Source organism: Cucurbita moschata, unplaced genomic scaffold, assembly GCF_002738365.1.
Source record: "Cucurbita moschata cultivar Rifu unplaced genomic scaffold, Cmos_1.0 Cmo_Scf00023, whole genome shotgun sequence".
Lineage (NCBI taxonomy): Eukaryota > Viridiplantae > Streptophyta > Magnoliopsida > Cucurbitales > Cucurbitaceae > Cucurbita > Cucurbita moschata.
In genome coordinates, this window is record NW_019268539.1 from 1,811,673 (window position 1) to 1,827,725 (window position 16,053).

Here is a 16,053-nt window from a genome sequence, read left to right on the forward strand (position 1 = left end):
AATAATAGAGTTTTAAATCTCTATTATTTGATCATTCCAAAGAATGAGTTCAATAATCATCTCCGGCGAGAGTATGCGCCACATAAGAGGCAATGTCACAAATATCTCTAAGGTTCTTGACGTTCTTTGGTAGTGACGACGGCTGATTGAAGGTATCTAGACATTGGTCAACATCGTTCGTGGCACCGATGACTTGAATTGTGACGACAATATAGCCACCAAAGGCCAAGTGTTGTTTGCCAACCTCTATGGCGTTCACTGAAGAGTTTGTGGATTCTAAGCATTCTGAATATCGTTTCTTAAGCTTTGGATTAACTGTTTCTTCTGCCTCGAGCTGTTGTACGCGACGGCGACATTCGACAACGCTCGTATGTGCAAGGTGGAGCATGAGATCGACCATGTAAAACAGAAAAACGGAAAATTGATATTGAACCCATGAGCACGCCTCAAATAAAGTATGAACTAAATTATGAGCGTAACCGTTATTAACTAAATTAAACGATGATAATCCATATAATTTTATGATATAATTATTTAATAACATGAATTAATGATTAAATTGGAAATGTATTTATAGAAATTAAGAAAATTAAATATAAAGGAAAATGAAAATATAAAGAAAAAAAAAAAGGAAAAAGGGAAATTAAAAGAAAGTAACTAAAAGGAAAAAAAAAAAAGAAAGAATTAATTTAAAATCGACCCAACAATATTTAACCTCTATTTATAAACTTATTAATTGAAAAGATTAATATTTTAATCTCGAGTAAATTATAACAGATTGAGTTGTGGGAGTCTGTAATTTTTTCAGAGTACACGTCAATTACTACTACTTCAGTCAATTATATTTAAATTTACGATAAAAGTAATATATAAGAAAAAGTTAGTAAAAATCTATATTATATTTAATGTATTTAAAATTAAGGAGAAATTTAGGAAAGCAAATTAGGCAAAATGTAGAGCAACATTTAATAATGATTTAAATATTTCTTAATTCATTCCATTATTTTTATTAATTTTAAAATACTTCGAAATTTCTTTTCTTCAAACCAAAACGACGCCGTTAAAAGTGTAATGTCTTCTTCGAAGCAATTAATGTTGATTAACTTAATTAAACTATGATAATCAATATACTAAATATGATCAAACTGTATATTAATTATAATAAAGGATAGTAATTGGTAGCCATATTATAATTTTACCATATTTAATTTGATATGAAATTGGATATTAACCGAATATATAATTATAATATTTATCGTCATACACAAAAGATAGTAATTTGATCACTCCTGGGAGTTCATTAATCATCTCCGGCGAGAATATGTGTTACATAAGAAGTAATGTAACAAATATCTCCAAGATTCTTGACGTTCTTTGGAAGTGACGACGGTTCCGGTGGCGGCTGATTGAAGGTATCTAGACATTGGTCGGTATGGCTTTCGGCGCCGTTGATTGAATTGTGAGGGCAATATAGTTTTTATACTCCATGTATTGTTTTCCTCTCTATGGCGCTCACCGAAGAGTCTAAGCATTGCGAGCATTCTGAACATCGTTTCTTAAGCTCTAGATTGGTTGTCTCTTCCGCTGAGCTGCTGTACGCGGCCACGACATTCAACAGCATTCGTATGTGCAAGGTCGATCATGTAATTGGCCATATTTGTGGCGTTTAAGTTGCTCACAGGTTTCAACAATTGCCTGCATAAAGATGGGTTTCTGGTTTGGGGGCAGATGGTCGATATAGTGTCGTTTTGGGGCGTTGTGTCTGCATGCGAAAGAACAACACCGAAGAAAAGAACACAACAAAGGAAAAATCTGACGTAGCTGAAGACGCCCATGTTTTTTTCCCTCCTTTTTACTAATGTGATCTTACCGATGAAATATATATATATATATGGTAACGAGTAAAGATACCAAATTTGAAATTAAGAAAATTGATGTTGAAAAGATGGGCGCCTGGTATGAACCAAACCATGGACGTCAGAGTTATTAACTAAATTAAACGATGATAATCAATTACAGTTCTACAAAGACAATATTGGTGTTCGATTTAAATAATTTATTTTAATTCTTAATAAAATCAAAATACAATCCAATACTTTCAAATCTCATTCCCTTAAGATTAAAAAAAAACATTATTTGAGCACACCACGACTGAGTTCAAGCATCATCTCCGGCGATAAAATGCGTGAAATGACAGGCAATCTCACAAATATCATTAAGATTCTTGACGCTCTTTTGAAGAGCCGACGGTTCCGGTGGCGGTTGATTGAAGCTATTTAGACAATCGCCTGAATCCGTAAAGGCACCCATGGTGTTAAGATCGGCAACAATATAAGAACCATAGCCCATATATTCTTGAGCAACTTCTATGTCGGTCACTGTAGACTTTATGGATTTCGAGCAATATGAATATCGTTTCTTAAGCTCTAGATTGACTGTCTCTTTCGCCTCGAGCCCTTGTGCATAGTGTAGACATTCGATGGCGCTCGTACGTGTAAAGTTGAGGGTGTAATTTGTTAGGCTTACAGAGTCTAAGTTTCTCACCGATTTCAACATTTGCCAGCATAACAATGGGTTACTGGTATTTGGACAGATGGTCGATATAGTGTCGTTTTGGAGCGTTGTGTCTGCATGCGAAAGAACGACTCCGAAGAAAAGAACACAACAAAGGGAAAATCCGACGTAGCTGAAGACACCCATATTTTTCACTCTTCCTTCTTACTAATGTGTTCTTATATATATATATATATATATATATATATATATGGCAACAAGTAAAACCGACACATACCAAATTTGAAATAATGAACATCTCGATTAAATATCAACCATCAGACTTACTCCGAGATAGGTATGAACCAAACTATGGGCGTCTTGAGTACTGTTAAAACCGTGGTCGGTTTAAACAACGTGAATAAGAGAATCAGATTCATACCTTTTTCGAGATGAATCTGAATTTGACATAATTAAATTAAGAATATAGATTAATTTGTGGGTCCCACAAAAATAAAATTAAGAATAAGCTTTTAAAAATAAAATAAAAACAATTGATTAAATAATCATTGTAATTTTATGATATGGTTATTTAATAACAATGGATATTATTAAATGAATATATATTTATAACAGTTATTATGATTTTACCATGTGTAATTTGATATTGGTTATAGTAAATTTTAACGATAATAGTAAATTATTTAATAACATGATCAAATTGAATATTAACTGAATATATAATTAATTTGACTGACGTAAAATTGAGACTAACTTTCATAATTATAATTTACTGAGGTGACTGCTCTAACATAATAATTTCTTAAGATTTCTTAATGTTTTTCGTATTTACCTAAATTTATTTCTAAAATCATAGATTATTTTTTTAACATAAATACAGTCATTCATATAATGTTTGAGTTTAACCCTATTGGACTAGCGATGATATTTTAACCAACTGTCACGGTCCTACATTTTTTACCGTGCGACGTCGTGATCTTGACACGCTCACGACTAACTTTAAGGGAAATTAAGCCTCATATATATTTTTCGCCCCGGTTTTGTGGGTTCATCGGACCTTAGGAGGCGAGGTTTATCTTCGCCAATCAAACATCACTTATGAGGAATCCAAGTTTGTTCAACCACACACGCCGCCTGTGCATGTATGTTCAATCGTCTGCGACACATCTAACTTGCCTCTACACTAAGCCAAGTCATAAGATTTATTAAGGAAACATAAGATTTATTAAATAAATTTATTACATACGAAATGTTAAATCGGTTGAAATGTGAAATTGTGAAGGAAAAAGGTGTTAACAGAATTTGGCGGATTTGAAAGCGAGAGGGAACTTGAAGGTGGTGGAGTAAACGAATCTGATGATTTGGCCTGGTTTCAATGCCCGCCCGCCGTTCACCAAACAATCATCGTTACCCAGGCGCCTGAAAAGTCTAGGGTTTATGAGGTTTGCAGAGGAAAACATGCCGCAAGACAGATGAACATCCAACGGCGCGCAATCGGAGAGACACGTGTTCATGATTTCGACGGCGTACTGTGGAATCCCCGACGTTGAAACTTGTCCCTGCGATATGCTTATGTCTCTCCCGCTGCATTTTTCTGCTTAATAAAATATAAATGAATAATTAAATAGTTTAGTTTAAAAAAAACACTTATGCCTGTTTCCCCTGGCACGTGGTCCCATGTCTGCCTCTGAGGAGCAGATATTATCCTATTTGTCTGCCTATTTTTAAGGAGTAGATATTATTTTATTTGTCTGCAGGAGCAGATATTGTCCTATTTGTCTGCCTATTTCTGAGGAGCCGATATTGTCTTATTTGGCTTTTCTAAAGTTAATAGGGAAGTGTGATGTTCCACATTGGTTGGGAGGAGAACAAACCATAGAGTGTGGAAACTTTTCCTTTAGCAGAAGGATTTTAAAGTCTTGTGGGGGAAGCCCGAAAGAAAAAGCTCAAAAAGAACCATATCTGCTAGTGATGGATCTGGGCTGATCTGCCCTGTTACAGGAAGGTTTCCATACCCTTATAAAAGGTATTTTGTTCTCCTCCCGACCAATGTGAAGGTTTCCATCTGGGCTGTTACAGGAAGATTTTCGTACCCTTATAAAGGATATACTCGTTTCCATCTGGGCTGTTACAGGAAGGTTTCCATACCCTTATAAAGGGTATTTTGTTCTCCTCTCGACCAATGTCAACCTCATTCAGTTTATCAATAACTCGAGAGATTTCAAGAACCTTCCCAACCAATATCAACCTCACAGGAACAAAGGAGTATATTCAGTTTATCAATAACTCGAGAGATTTCAAGAAATGATAGATATATTCTCAGTTTCAATAACAAACTCGAGAGATATTAAGAAAGCAAGGTTAAACAGCCGAAGAAAAGAAATTAACATTTACACATTTAATTTTGGAAAACAAAAAACTGGGAATCGTTAAACAACAATCGTACCTTGCTTCAAAGGCTTTTTACGGTGGAGAAGCGCTCGCTCGGGCTCGACGGGAATTGAAGGGTTCGTGTGGTTGAAGGAAGAGGCCATTGAATCCTTTGAATGAAAGCCAAAATTGAAAAATAGGATGAAAAGAATGCATAGTAAAAAGGTAAAATGTGGAGGATTATTCATGGCCATTCTTTTCCAGTAATTCTTTTGTGGAAATAAAAAGAACAAATTATGGAAAAGAATAAAACAGCGAAAATCAATTGAAAGGAAATGGAAGATTTCGGGGATTTATAGGTTTTTTTGTTTGTTTTTTTTACCACTTTTAGTAATTCTTTTTTTGCTAATTTATTTCGTGTCCGTTAATTATATTAAGAGATTATTTTTTTTATTAAATAGAGTTAAATTACAATTTAGTGGTTACAGTTTTGAATTTTATTTATTTAGTTTTCGAATTTTTAAATTTTTTTTTGTAATAAGTAATAGTATTTTTTTTTTCTAATAATTGATTCCAAAAAAATTCGAAATTTTTTAAATTTTAATAAGTTTATCAAATACATAAATATATAATTTTGAAGATTAAAATTTTTTTAAATTTGTAATTTAATTAAAACATGTGAATTTAAAATTCAAATATTTATTTGTTGTTTGAAAATTTAAAATTATAAAATTGAAGATTTAATATTTCTTTATTAATTAATTTTTAAAACTTTTATTAAATAAAATTGAGAATTTAATTTAGCATACAACCTTAAAATTCTATATTTATTTACTCTTTCAAACATTTTAAAATTTAAATTTATTCCATTATATATATACAATAAAAGTTTATTTATATTTATTAAATTAATTAAGTTTTAAAATTTTTAAATAATTTGGGACAGACATTAGTGGTGAATGGGGAACAAAAACAGTGACCTCGTATAGAGCACTTTTAACAGCTTGTGTTAAAGTTGGTGGGTCGTGTCATATCGCTCTGATTCCAATCGGTTGAAACGACCTATGGTTAAAAGAAATCGATTAAAATAATTTGGTTTAAAGTTTTGTTTAGGACGAAAAAAATGTTTGAAAATAGAATGATCGATAATCAAATAATTATATTATATTTAGCGTTATATTTTCTTAACTATTTTATTACATTATTTAATTTTATGTAATTAATTGTGGTTAATTATTTTATTTTTATTGAGTTAGATTATTAAAATAATTTTAACTTGCATTAAATTGTTAATGTTTATTTGGTAATAAATATTAATAATTGTCTTAATATACTTAAGAATCTTATACAATTATAATAATTTAGTAATAAAATAATAAAATTGCATATCAAAAAGGCATATTATTTACCGTTTATTATCATTAATTACCATTTTAATTCGAATCAATAATTGATTGGAAATTTATTATTATCTAATAATTAAGTTTTGATTTTGTTTCTATATAAATAATTTTTTTAGGTTTATAAATTTTGAAAAATAGTTGAAAAGTTAACGATCCATTAGATATAAAATAAAAATTCAATAACGGATGCTATAAAAAAATTAAGAGTTTAAAGACATTTTAAAAAATTATAGTACCAAATAGATATAAGTTTAGAACTCGTAAATATATATATATATATTTTTTTTCTTTTCTTTTTTCTTTTTTGTCGTAACGCAAATAATTAAGAACGAAAAATGTCGTCCGAGCCTAAAATAAAGGCCTCAATGACGTTTGTTAGTTGAAAAATATCAAGCTTGAGACTCAAATTGTCTTTCTTCGAGGGTTGGATAAAAATTTGACTTCGATTGAGATTGTGAGATCTTACATCGGTTGGAGAGAGAAACAAAACATTTCTTAGATGTGGAAACCTCTCGGTAGTAGACATGTTTTAAAATCATAAGGCTGACAGCGACACGTAAGGGGTCAAAGCGGTCAATATTTGTTAGCGGTGGGCTTGAGCTGTTACAAATGATATTAAACCTAGACATTTGGGTGGTGTGTCAGTCCCTAAGGGGGGTGGATTGTGAGATCCCACATCGGTCGGAGTGAAAACGAAGTATTTCTTATAAAAGTGTAGAAACTTCTTCCTAGTAGACATGTTTTAAAACCGTGAGGCTGACGACGATATGTAATGGGTCAAAACGGACAACATTTTTTATCTGGGTTGTTACAAATGGTATCAACGCATTTTAAAATCATGAGGCTAACGATACGTAACGAGCTAACATACAATATCTGCTCTTTGGGCGGTGTTACAAGTGGTATCAACGCATTTTAAAATCGTGAGCTGACGGCGAAAGTGGGAAATATATGCTCTTTGGGCGGTTACAAATTGTATCAGAGCCAGACACGGGGTAGAATGCCAATTAGGACATGGCCCCTGCCGTAAGGCTGACAGTATGCAATGGACCAAAACGGATAACATCTGCAAGCTGTGGACTTGAGTTGTTACAGAGATTCTCTCCTTCCAACTCGTGGCACGAGTACACAACCGTTCGAAACCAATAATTACGAAACTTGAGACTTTGTTAAATTATATAAATAAAAGTATATACTATTGCGTGTTATTTTGGAAGGGACTTGGCCTTGGCCGTGGCCACCTTTAATAACTTCACAAAAGAGATGTATCAATACCACAAAAGAGAGAGAGAGAGAGCACTTTTCAGAGCCATAGAGCATGTGGTGGAATTTACTGCAAAATCACATAAATATCCAAAAAGGTGAAAATTCTCCACTTTTATTCCACATAATGTCATTTCTCCCACCCTATTTCACCACAGTAAATTTAATTCAGTTAAAATGTTGTATTCTTCAAACTAATCTCTAAAGCTACATCATTATGAACAAAGCTTCCAATTGTTGGTATTAGAGTGAGGCTTGGACTTTGACGTTCTCTCGGAATTCTAAGCATGCTCTGTGGTTGTTGCTTCAATTGATCTTCCATGGTCTCCGTCTTCTTGTCTCGAGCTTGTTTACCGAAGTAGTCGACAAGAAAATGTACTTCAACACGAAACGGACAGATATGACAACAAAAGTATCCGACGTGTGGTTTGAAATGAACTACAAACTTAAGGAGTTGTTAACTTTTGCTGAGCTGATAAGAGAAGGATCATAGCATTTGACTGTTCCCACCAAAGCCAAGGCTTCCACAAGTGCAGCCAAGAGATAGTCCGGGTAGTTTTCAATATTGGAATCTCCACTTTGTGCTTGCATTGAACTCAAGACCCTTCCAACTATCTGAACAATACATTAAACATGGATCGTAGAGAAGATTTTTGAACTCGAAAATCTAAACTTCGTATGCAAATTTGATGAACTAACTTACTTTTCGGGCATAGCCCCCATAAGCAATACCGCCAATCAACGCGTGCAATGAACTTGATAGCTCTTTGTTCATCAAATCCTCTAAATGTAGCAGACAAATATTTGATTCTAGATTGAACATCAAGCAAACATAGCGAGACTGTATATTGATGTAAATGAAACACAGTGAGAGGTCGAACTTACTACGAGTTGATGTGGATTGAAAAAGTCCCTGTTTCTTCAAGCCATCAACAGTGTAGAAATTTGTACCACCAGCCAGTTGAAGGAAGCCTGCAGAGGAAACAAGAAGCTTGTTAGTGAAGTGACATGAATATGAGCCTCATGGGACGGGATCTCTACACGAACCAGGAGGACGGTCATTGGAAAGAGCTAACTGAGCAGCGAAAGCAATAGTTTCCCTTGTAGCGCCTCGTCCGATATCTCCACTCATCGGCCGACCGTCTAACTTCAGATTAAATGAAATGATGATGGTGAAAACAAATAAAACATTTAGAACTAAGACATAGTAACATAAATGGAAGCAAATCAGTTGGCTTCATGAAGTTTGAGGCAGACCTGCCATAAGTTCGAACAACGGAGCTGTGATTCCATGATCGAGAACATCGTTTTCATTGTAGATATTGTTAAATCGCCAATATTGGGCAGGCTTACCTGGATTAAGTATAAGTTCTGTACATTAAGCAAGGGGAAGATGGCTAAAATGCTCAAATTCTAAAAGAGAGAAAAGGCTCAGAATCAACACACTTACTGCAACAAGCCTTAGATATTTGGATGAGTCCCCTAATTTATCCCATAGTTCTTGAAAAGGAGTGGTTTGCCTAGAAGAAAGAGTTCTCAAAAGTGCAACATTAAACATTCAGAGTTCAAAGTCTAAGTTTTATATATACCTTCCATTGGTGTGAATCTCTAAAGCATCGACGTCGCCCCGTTTTATAAGTTTTATAAAAAGTGCAACATTAAACATTGGTGTGAATCTCAAAAGTGCAACATTAAACATTCAGAGTTCAAAGTCTAAGTTTTATATATACCTTCCATTGGTGTGAATCTCTAAAGCATCGACGTCGCCCCGTTTTATAAGTTTAGCAGTAGTAGCTGCATCCCTTACATATGTGACTAGATCTGCATCAATTCGAACAAGTTAAGAATCAGCAGCAGAGCAGCACCAATCCAAAATAAAGGTTACGTTCTTCCCATCAAATCAACAACTAAAGACATACTTATTTTATCATATGGGCAGACTGGAGAGCAGCGGCCGCAACCGTAACATCGCTCTGTGATAACTCCGCCCTGCAGGGGAGGGGCATGGCTGATAAGGTTTTTTATACTAATTGAGTACTGAGGGTGATATGAACCAATCAGAGGACTCTATTCCTTATACAGGTAAGGAATACATTTCCATTGGTACGAGGGCAAAGCCATGAGCTTATGCTCAAAATGAACAATATCATACCATTTGTGGTTTCTAGCAATACATATACTCACAACCAACCTCACCAATCTTTATAGAAGTATTGAAGCTAGCTCCAGAGTCATCATCGAATACTCCTTGGAGTTGGGCGGGCAAGTTCATTAAGACCCATTTCATAGCCATTTAGTTCTTGATTAAATTTTGAAAACTAAGATAACAAGACAAAGAAAATTCATAGGTGAAAGTAGTGTTTTGCTTAAGTTTCAAAAATCAAAGGGTTATTAAACGAGGCCTAGTAATCGAGTTTGGAACAACCAGAGAGAAAGGGAGGACAGGAAAAGCAACCTTCAATGCTCCAGACAAACTGGCCACTTCAGAAGGCTCGTTCATTATTTCTTCCCGTAGTGAAATTGCATTAGCAGGGCAAACAATTTCGCAAGGCCTTGAACAGTCAAGTGGACAATTCTCAGGATCAAACTCTGGCATAAAACAATTAAACTAAACTCAATACTTCAAAACAAAGCCATTTCAAAACAAATAGCAATAAGATAGAAGAAATTACCAGCTTTGCGGAAGTGAAGATCTTGGACATCATTGACACTAATCATCACCCACGGCCTGCGAACGTCAACGATATCCCTTGCCGCTTGAATTCCCTCATTCACAGCACTAACAACCGAGGCATCAGCAGCACAGTCAATACAATCAACTGCAAGTCCTCAGTGAAGTCAACAAAATAATAAACCTTCACATTGGTCCATGCTTACAGTTTTGGTTCATTCTCATCTATCTACTTCTAAAACGTTCATTTTCATCCATATTGTGAGATCCCACATCGGTTGTAAAGGAGAACGAACCATTCTTTATAAGGGTGTAGAGACCTCTCCCTAGCAGACACATTTTAAAAACCTTGAGGGGAAAGCTTGAATAGCACAATATCTGTTAGCGGTTGGCTTGGACCGTTACAAATGGTATCAGAGCCAGACACCGGGGGTGTCCCAGCAAGAATGCTGGACCCCGAAGATGGGTGGATTGAGGGGTCCCACATCAATTGGAGAAGGGAACAAGTGCCAGCGAGGACGTTGGCCCCGAATGGTGGAATTGTGAGTTCCCAAAAGCCCAAAAAGTCCAAGCAGACAATATTTGCTAGAAGTGGGCTTGTGCCGTTACACATATAATTTAATCTTTTGAGTTTTAGTCCCTTCATTATCATTTCTTCATTTCTTTCGATCAGAATTTTAGCATGACACTCAATTCACTAAGTAGTAGCCATAAATTTATACTAAAAGGTTTCCATTGTACATGAAAGTTTGTTAGAATTTTGGAAAAGGAAATCAAAATGGTAAAAGTAAGAGAACCAAGTGCACAAAGAATATGACTAAAATGAACAAAAATTGAAGCTACAGAGGCCACAAAAGAACATTATGCAAATTCCATTGAGACATAAATTGAGTCATTCTTACCACCAGCAAGTGTGTAAACAAGAGAGAGATTCCTAATATCAACCACATCCTACACAGAGAACAAACATCTACGTCAATGGAAAGAAGCAGCAAAATGGGGACGAATTGAAGGATTTTTTTTCCTTTTAACCTCGAAACTTGCACCGCAAATAAGCTTGATCCAGTTGCCATCTCGAAGCGATTCAAGAGGAGAAGATTGAACTGAAGCAATTCCAATTCGATTTACGAGACGTCTTACATTGTCGAGGTTCTTGTTGCTGTGGTTTCCGGAAGCCACTGAGAACAATGGTGAAAAACAAGAAGAAGAATGAAGAAAATTAGATTATGTGAAATTGAAGAGAAGGAATCAAGAGATGCTTGGGGGCTGGAAATGGAACCTTGATGTTGAAGGCGAAGCGCGGCATGGCAGGACAAGCTCAAAGCCATTTTGATATTGATTCTTCCTGCCGCAACCGCTAGAGAAATAAACGCTATCCTGTTTTCGCTGACCCTTTTAACTTTTTTTAATAAAAAAAAGAAATATCTTCTACTAACCATGGTTGGGTTAAATTATGAACTTCAATCACTATAATAACTCTCAAAACTACGAGCCACGGTCCAGTTTAATAACTTAAAGGTCTCAGAGTCCAAACTTTGTGATATGAACCAAGAGACATCAATCATACAATATGCTTCAATGAATATATGAAAAAAAATATGGTTGAAATTATCAAAAGATATTTCAATTCATGCCACATTGAAAAAGAATGAAGTTTCATGCGATCAATTTTGGATGGATTACAATTTAGAGTTATTGTATTTCATTATGTGTTTTAAGAGTTTTTATTTACTTTAGGTTACAATTATATAATGGTTAATTATAGCCGGTAAATATGAATGTTACAACTCTTGGAATGCATTTAATAGTTTCATTTTGAGGCTATATAAAGTCATGTATGTTGTATTTGCAAGGAAGACTTGGAAAATACAGTAAAAGAAGCATTTGTGCTCTTCTTTAGGTAATTGCTAAGTTTATTTGCAATTCTACGTAGTTTAGGTTGCATGTAGAATCATTCAAGCTCGACATGATCAATCTTGCTTGTGGAGTAATTCGAATATCAATCAAATGTTCTTGCCTTGAGATATTTTATCAACAAGAATCATTCAAGCTAGACATGATCGATCTTGTTTGTGAAGTGATTCGAATCTCCAACAATGTTGTTGCCTTGAGATATTTGATCAACAAGGTAATCCGAATCTTATTCCCCTTGTAGTAATTCCTTATCTTATCACCTTAGGTTCGAGATGCCGAGACTTTAAGAAAGATTGTATAGGTAAGTATACAAAGTTGTGGTGAATCTAAATACTCTGTAACAGCCTAAGTCTACCTCTAGCAGATATTATCTGCTTTGACTCGTTATGTATTGTCATCAGTTTCACGTTTTTAAAATATGCCTTCGGTTTCACAAAACTTTAATTTTTTTATTTTTAAGATTAAAAAAATCTATTAGATATAAAATTAAAAGTCAACTGTCATTAAAGTTTAATAAAAAAATTATTAAATATTTTTTAAAATTTATGTACTAATAATTATGTTAAATGTACTAAGTGGCCCCAAATCATTGATGGTTTATTCAATTTGATTTTTAATATCTTTAAAAATTTAATTGACACGCACTCATATTTTTTTTCATTTTATTTTATTTTATTTATTATTATTATTATTTTGAAGAAGGCGGACAATAAATAAATTACCAGACACAAAAGCCACTCGAGGAGTGTTCGGCCCAATACTATGTTGGATCGTCGTTTCCCGCGATCTCTCCTCCGTAGATTATCTCTACATTTTACTACTTTCTCCAATAAAGTTGATCGACTCTCTGAAGAAGCTCGAGGTCATCGGTGAACGCCATGGCATTTTGGTGGACTCTGCTTGTAATAGGATTTGCTTACGCGATCTGTAGGTTACTCTTGATGCTCATCCCTCCGAATGTGCCTTCAATCGAAGTTGACGCATCTGATGGTGACAAATTCATTCCTCTCTCGTTCTCTCTGTACATTCGAATGCGTTTTATTCCTCCTTTTTTAATTTTGTGTCCGATCATTTATTTCGACTAATATTCTTGCAGTGATGGACGACGGTAATCAGACGCAGGAGAATAGCTACATCTACGTAAGTATTTCCGGAGATTCTACAATTGATCTTAGCGATACTTAGTTTTGATGCTACAATATTGCTTCATTTCCGGCGTTAGTTTTTGGAATAAGTCGGCATTCTCATACTTCGATGTAAACTGCACTATTTGGTACAGAGATATGTGAATTTGAGCAATTTCTTGAAATTAGTGTTCAGGAACTACCGTCTCAGGCTTCGATTCTTTGAACTACACTGTCGGTGTTTTCTCACTTGAATTTGAACTACACTGTTAAGTAAAAGATGAGTAAGTTCTTGGAATATCTATTCCGCAACCATTGTTTAGGCTTTGATTGTTTAAAGTAATGTTTATTTTTGTACTAAAAATCACTTCGATTTAAATTATACAGTTTAGTACCGAGCTATATGAATTTGAGTAGGTTCTTGAAATCTCCATCCTGGGACCACCGTCTCAGGGTTTGATTCTTTAGACTATATTGTTCAGTCCGCATTCTCTCGCCTTGATTTAAGTTACACTGTTTAGTACAGAGCTATATGAAATTTCAATTCCGGAAGCAATTCTATGATTGATATAGCGAGAATGGTTTTGATGATACATGGCTTCATTTTCAGCAATAATATTTTTTAAAAATAATTCTCTTACTTTGATATAATCTACATTGTTTAGTAGTGATATGAATGTGAGTAAGTAAACAATTGAAATTTCTATTTGGGAGCTATATCTTAAGCTTTGATTCCATTATGGAACTATACTCTTTGAGAGGATCTTCTTGGACCTGGTTTAAGCAAATTACTAGCTTACTAATATGACTTTGAAAATTAGAAATCCTTTCGCATTTTATTCTGAAAATTTTAACGATTGAAGCCAACATTATTTATTGGCCATTACAAACTATTCGTTCTCCCATATCAAAGCTTGCAGAAGGCAGGGATTTTTGTTTGAAATTGCTAAGCAAAACTATCTGATTTCACAATTTCGGTTGGTGATAACAGATTCCACCTAGAGTAAGGACACAGCAGCAAGACAAGCGAGTCCAATGTTACGAGCCTGCAACTATGAAATACCTGGGCTATTTTCCTGCATTGTCACGAGACGAGGTGAGCACTGATTAGTGAACTTGTTAAGAGTTGTAGCATTTGTCCTCTTATTATTTTTGTTGAATTTGGATGGATGGGAGATTTTTCATATCGTTTCATCATAGTTAACTCGATCTGTGTTTCTATCTATTATTAGGCTCCTGCATGTTGTAGTGTTTTATTTTCATGTCAATCCTCCCCCATGATCTTTTTTTTCCTCGATCTTCTGAGAATGATGGTTGTGGAAGGACCAGCAGCTCTCTGTACTTCAAATAAACACTGCCTCAATTTTCTCTCTTTCATTCACCTAGTTGTTATCTCTATATAATACAAGTATTTCTCATACTGATGGCACTAGTTATTAGAAGGATTTATTGCTAAATGAGTGGGAGAGGTAGAAACTGAAGTTAGTGATTAAACTTATTGTGTTGATTTCTACGCTTTAGGTCAATGATCGTGTTGCTTCAGCCAGGAAAGCACAGAAAGAATGGGCCAAAAGTAGCTTTAAGCAAAGGCGTTTGCTCTTACGCATACTTTTGAAGTATATAATTGAACATCAAGAGCTTATTTGCGAGTAAGATCCAGTTATTTTAATATAGTGTAGATTTATATATGTATATTCTCTAAGAGAGAAAAATAAAAATAGAGAGACTAGTAGCCAGGTGGATAGTTTCTGTCATTCTAATTATTTATCCTTTGGGATAGGATCTCCTCCCGTGACACTGGAAAGACAATAGTGGATGCTAATATGGGAGAAATAATGGCAACATGTGAAAAGATTACTTGGCTTCTTTCAGAGGGTGAGAAATGGCTGAAGCCTGAGAGCAGGTAACATTTCTTACTCGTGTTGCAGACAGTACATTACAATTTCTATATCGTTCCTTTGCAGTTTCTTTCCTTTGACTAGCATAGTGGCTCATACATTTAGTCATCTCTGTTGCTCTTGAATACTAATAACCTAGCATCTGTAAGGCATTCCCGCTGGACATGCAAGTTGTCATTGTGGAAATGATATTGTCCGAATGTCCCTAGTTATGTTGGATTTGAATTATATTTTGATCAAGAAAGAAAGCTCTTAAGTTTCTGGATGATTAAATTCATTATGCATTTGATCTCTTAATCTATTTCAATTTGCAGATCATGTGGAAGGGCAACACTTCACAAGAAAGCTCGCGTAGAATTTCATCCCCTTGGAGTTATTGGTGCAATAGTCCCATGGAACTATCCATTTCATAACATTTTCAATCCAGTGCTTGCGGCAGTTTTTGCAGGAAATGGCATTGTAGTTAAGGTATTGAAGTCTTCCCTTAAATCTTTTGGGAATATTATTTTGGCTAAAATGCAAAAAATACTCCAGAACTTTGTTTTTTTTGCTTAAAGAATATTCTTTTTCTTTCAAAGGTGTAATCTTACCCTTGACCTTTCATAAATGAGTCAAAACTACTCCTAAAATAGAAATTCATTAGAATGTTGGATGAAAATTTGGACCTAGAATGTGGCATTTTTCGGTAGCAATTTTTGTTCCATGTCAATGCCACACTATTCCAGGTCTCAATTTTCATCTAACACTTTAACGTATTTGTACCCTTATGGTAGTTTTGAAACGTTTATGCAAGATCAAGGGTAATATTGCAATTTTTGAAAGAGCAAAGTATTCTTTGTTTAAAGGGCAAAGTTTAGGTTTTTTTTTTTTTTTTTTTTTTTTTAGCCTATTTTTTG

The 16,053-nt window shown here is 34.6% G+C and overlaps 5 protein-coding genes across 5 annotated transcripts in view; 1 reads left to right on the plus strand and 4 right to left on the minus strand.

Moving 5' to 3' along the window:
• Positions 1-49: 49 nt before the first annotated feature.
• Positions 50-400, minus strand: LOC111460014 (pectinesterase inhibitor 1-like). Its single transcript, XM_023103091.1, has one exon. The coding sequence runs from the start codon at positions 398-400 to the stop codon at positions 50-52; it is 351 nt and encodes a 116-aa protein (XP_022958859.1).
• Positions 401-2,157: 1,757 nt separating this feature from the next.
• LOC111460015 (pectinesterase inhibitor-like) lies at positions 2,158-2,700 on the minus strand. The gene has a single exon (XM_023103092.1). The coding sequence runs from the start codon at positions 2,698-2,700 to the stop codon at positions 2,158-2,160; it is 543 nt and encodes a 180-aa protein (XP_022958860.1).
• Positions 2,701-3,790: 1,090 nt separating this feature from the next.
• LOC111460122 (TPD1 protein homolog 1-like) lies at positions 3,791-5,106 on the minus strand. Its single transcript, XM_023103232.1, has 2 exons — positions 4,961-5,106; positions 3,791-4,108 (listed from the first exon to the last, which is right to left on the minus strand). The coding sequence occupies exons 1-2, from the start codon at positions 5,046-5,048 to the stop codon at positions 3,807-3,809; spliced, it is 390 nt and encodes a 129-aa protein (XP_022959000.1). The 5' UTR covers positions 5,049-5,106; the 3' UTR covers positions 3,791-3,806.
• A 2,527-nt stretch (positions 5,107-7,633) lies between these two features.
• Positions 7,634-11,658, minus strand: LOC111460121. The gene is made up of 13 exons (XM_023103231.1): positions 11,501-11,658; positions 11,254-11,399; positions 11,124-11,172; positions 10,223-10,369; positions 10,006-10,139; positions 9,470-9,539; positions 9,281-9,371; positions 9,001-9,070; positions 8,808-8,903; positions 8,598-8,697; positions 8,436-8,522; positions 8,254-8,333; positions 7,634-8,165 (listed from the first exon to the last, which is right to left on the minus strand). The coding sequence occupies exons 1-13, from the start codon at positions 11,547-11,549 to the stop codon at positions 7,989-7,991; spliced, it is 1,296 nt and encodes a 431-aa protein (XP_022958999.1). The 5' UTR covers positions 11,550-11,658; the 3' UTR covers positions 7,634-7,988.
• A 1,220-nt stretch (positions 11,659-12,878) lies between these two features.
• The window catches only part of LOC111460471 (aldehyde dehydrogenase 22A1-like), a 9,155-nt gene continuing 5,980 nt past the window's right edge, over positions 12,879-16,053 (plus strand). The window contains exons 1-6 of the mRNA XM_023103746.1: positions 12,879-13,125; positions 13,232-13,275; positions 14,251-14,355; positions 14,781-14,908; positions 15,040-15,162; positions 15,472-15,625. Of these exons, the coding sequence (XP_022959514.1) occupies positions 13,014-13,125; positions 13,232-13,275; positions 14,251-14,355; positions 14,781-14,908; positions 15,040-15,162; positions 15,472-15,625 (666 nt within the window). The 5' untranslated portion in view covers positions 12,879-13,013. The remainder of the gene's footprint in view (positions 13,126-13,231; positions 13,276-14,250; positions 14,356-14,780; positions 14,909-15,039; positions 15,163-15,471; positions 15,626-16,053) is intronic.

What these genes read in the sequence shown, in the direction of transcription:
- LOC111460014 (XM_023103091.1), bottom strand. Translation starts at nt 400, where the DNA reads ATGGTCGATCTCATGCTCCACCTTGCACATACGAGCGTTGTCGAATGT.
- LOC111460015 (XM_023103092.1), bottom strand. Translation starts at nt 2,700, where the DNA reads ATGGGTGTCTTCAGCTACGTCGGATTTTCCCTTTGTTGTGTTCTTTTC.
- LOC111460122 (XM_023103232.1), bottom strand. Translation starts at nt 5,048, where the DNA reads ATGGCCTCTTCCTTCAACCACACGAACCCTTCAATTCCCGTCGAGCCC. An exon ending in TAAAAAGCCTTTGAAGCAAG is followed by an intron (nt 4,109 to 4,960) that starts GTACGATTGTTG and finishes TTTATTAAGCAG; the next exon opens with AAAAATGCAGCGGGAGAGAC.
- LOC111460121 (XM_023103231.1), bottom strand. Translation starts at nt 11,549, where the DNA reads ATGGCTTTGAGCTTGTCCTGCCATGCCGCGCTTCGCCTTCAACATCAA. An exon ending in TTTGCGGTGCAAGTTTCGAG is followed by an intron (nt 11,173 to 11,253) that starts GTTAAAAGGAAA and finishes TTCTCTGTGTAG; the next exon opens with GATGTGGTTGATATTAGGAA. An exon ending in TTCCAATGACCGTCCTCCTG is followed by an intron (nt 8,523 to 8,597) that starts GTTCGTGTAGAG and finishes TTTCCTCTGCAG; the next exon opens with GCTTCCTTCAACTGGCTGGT.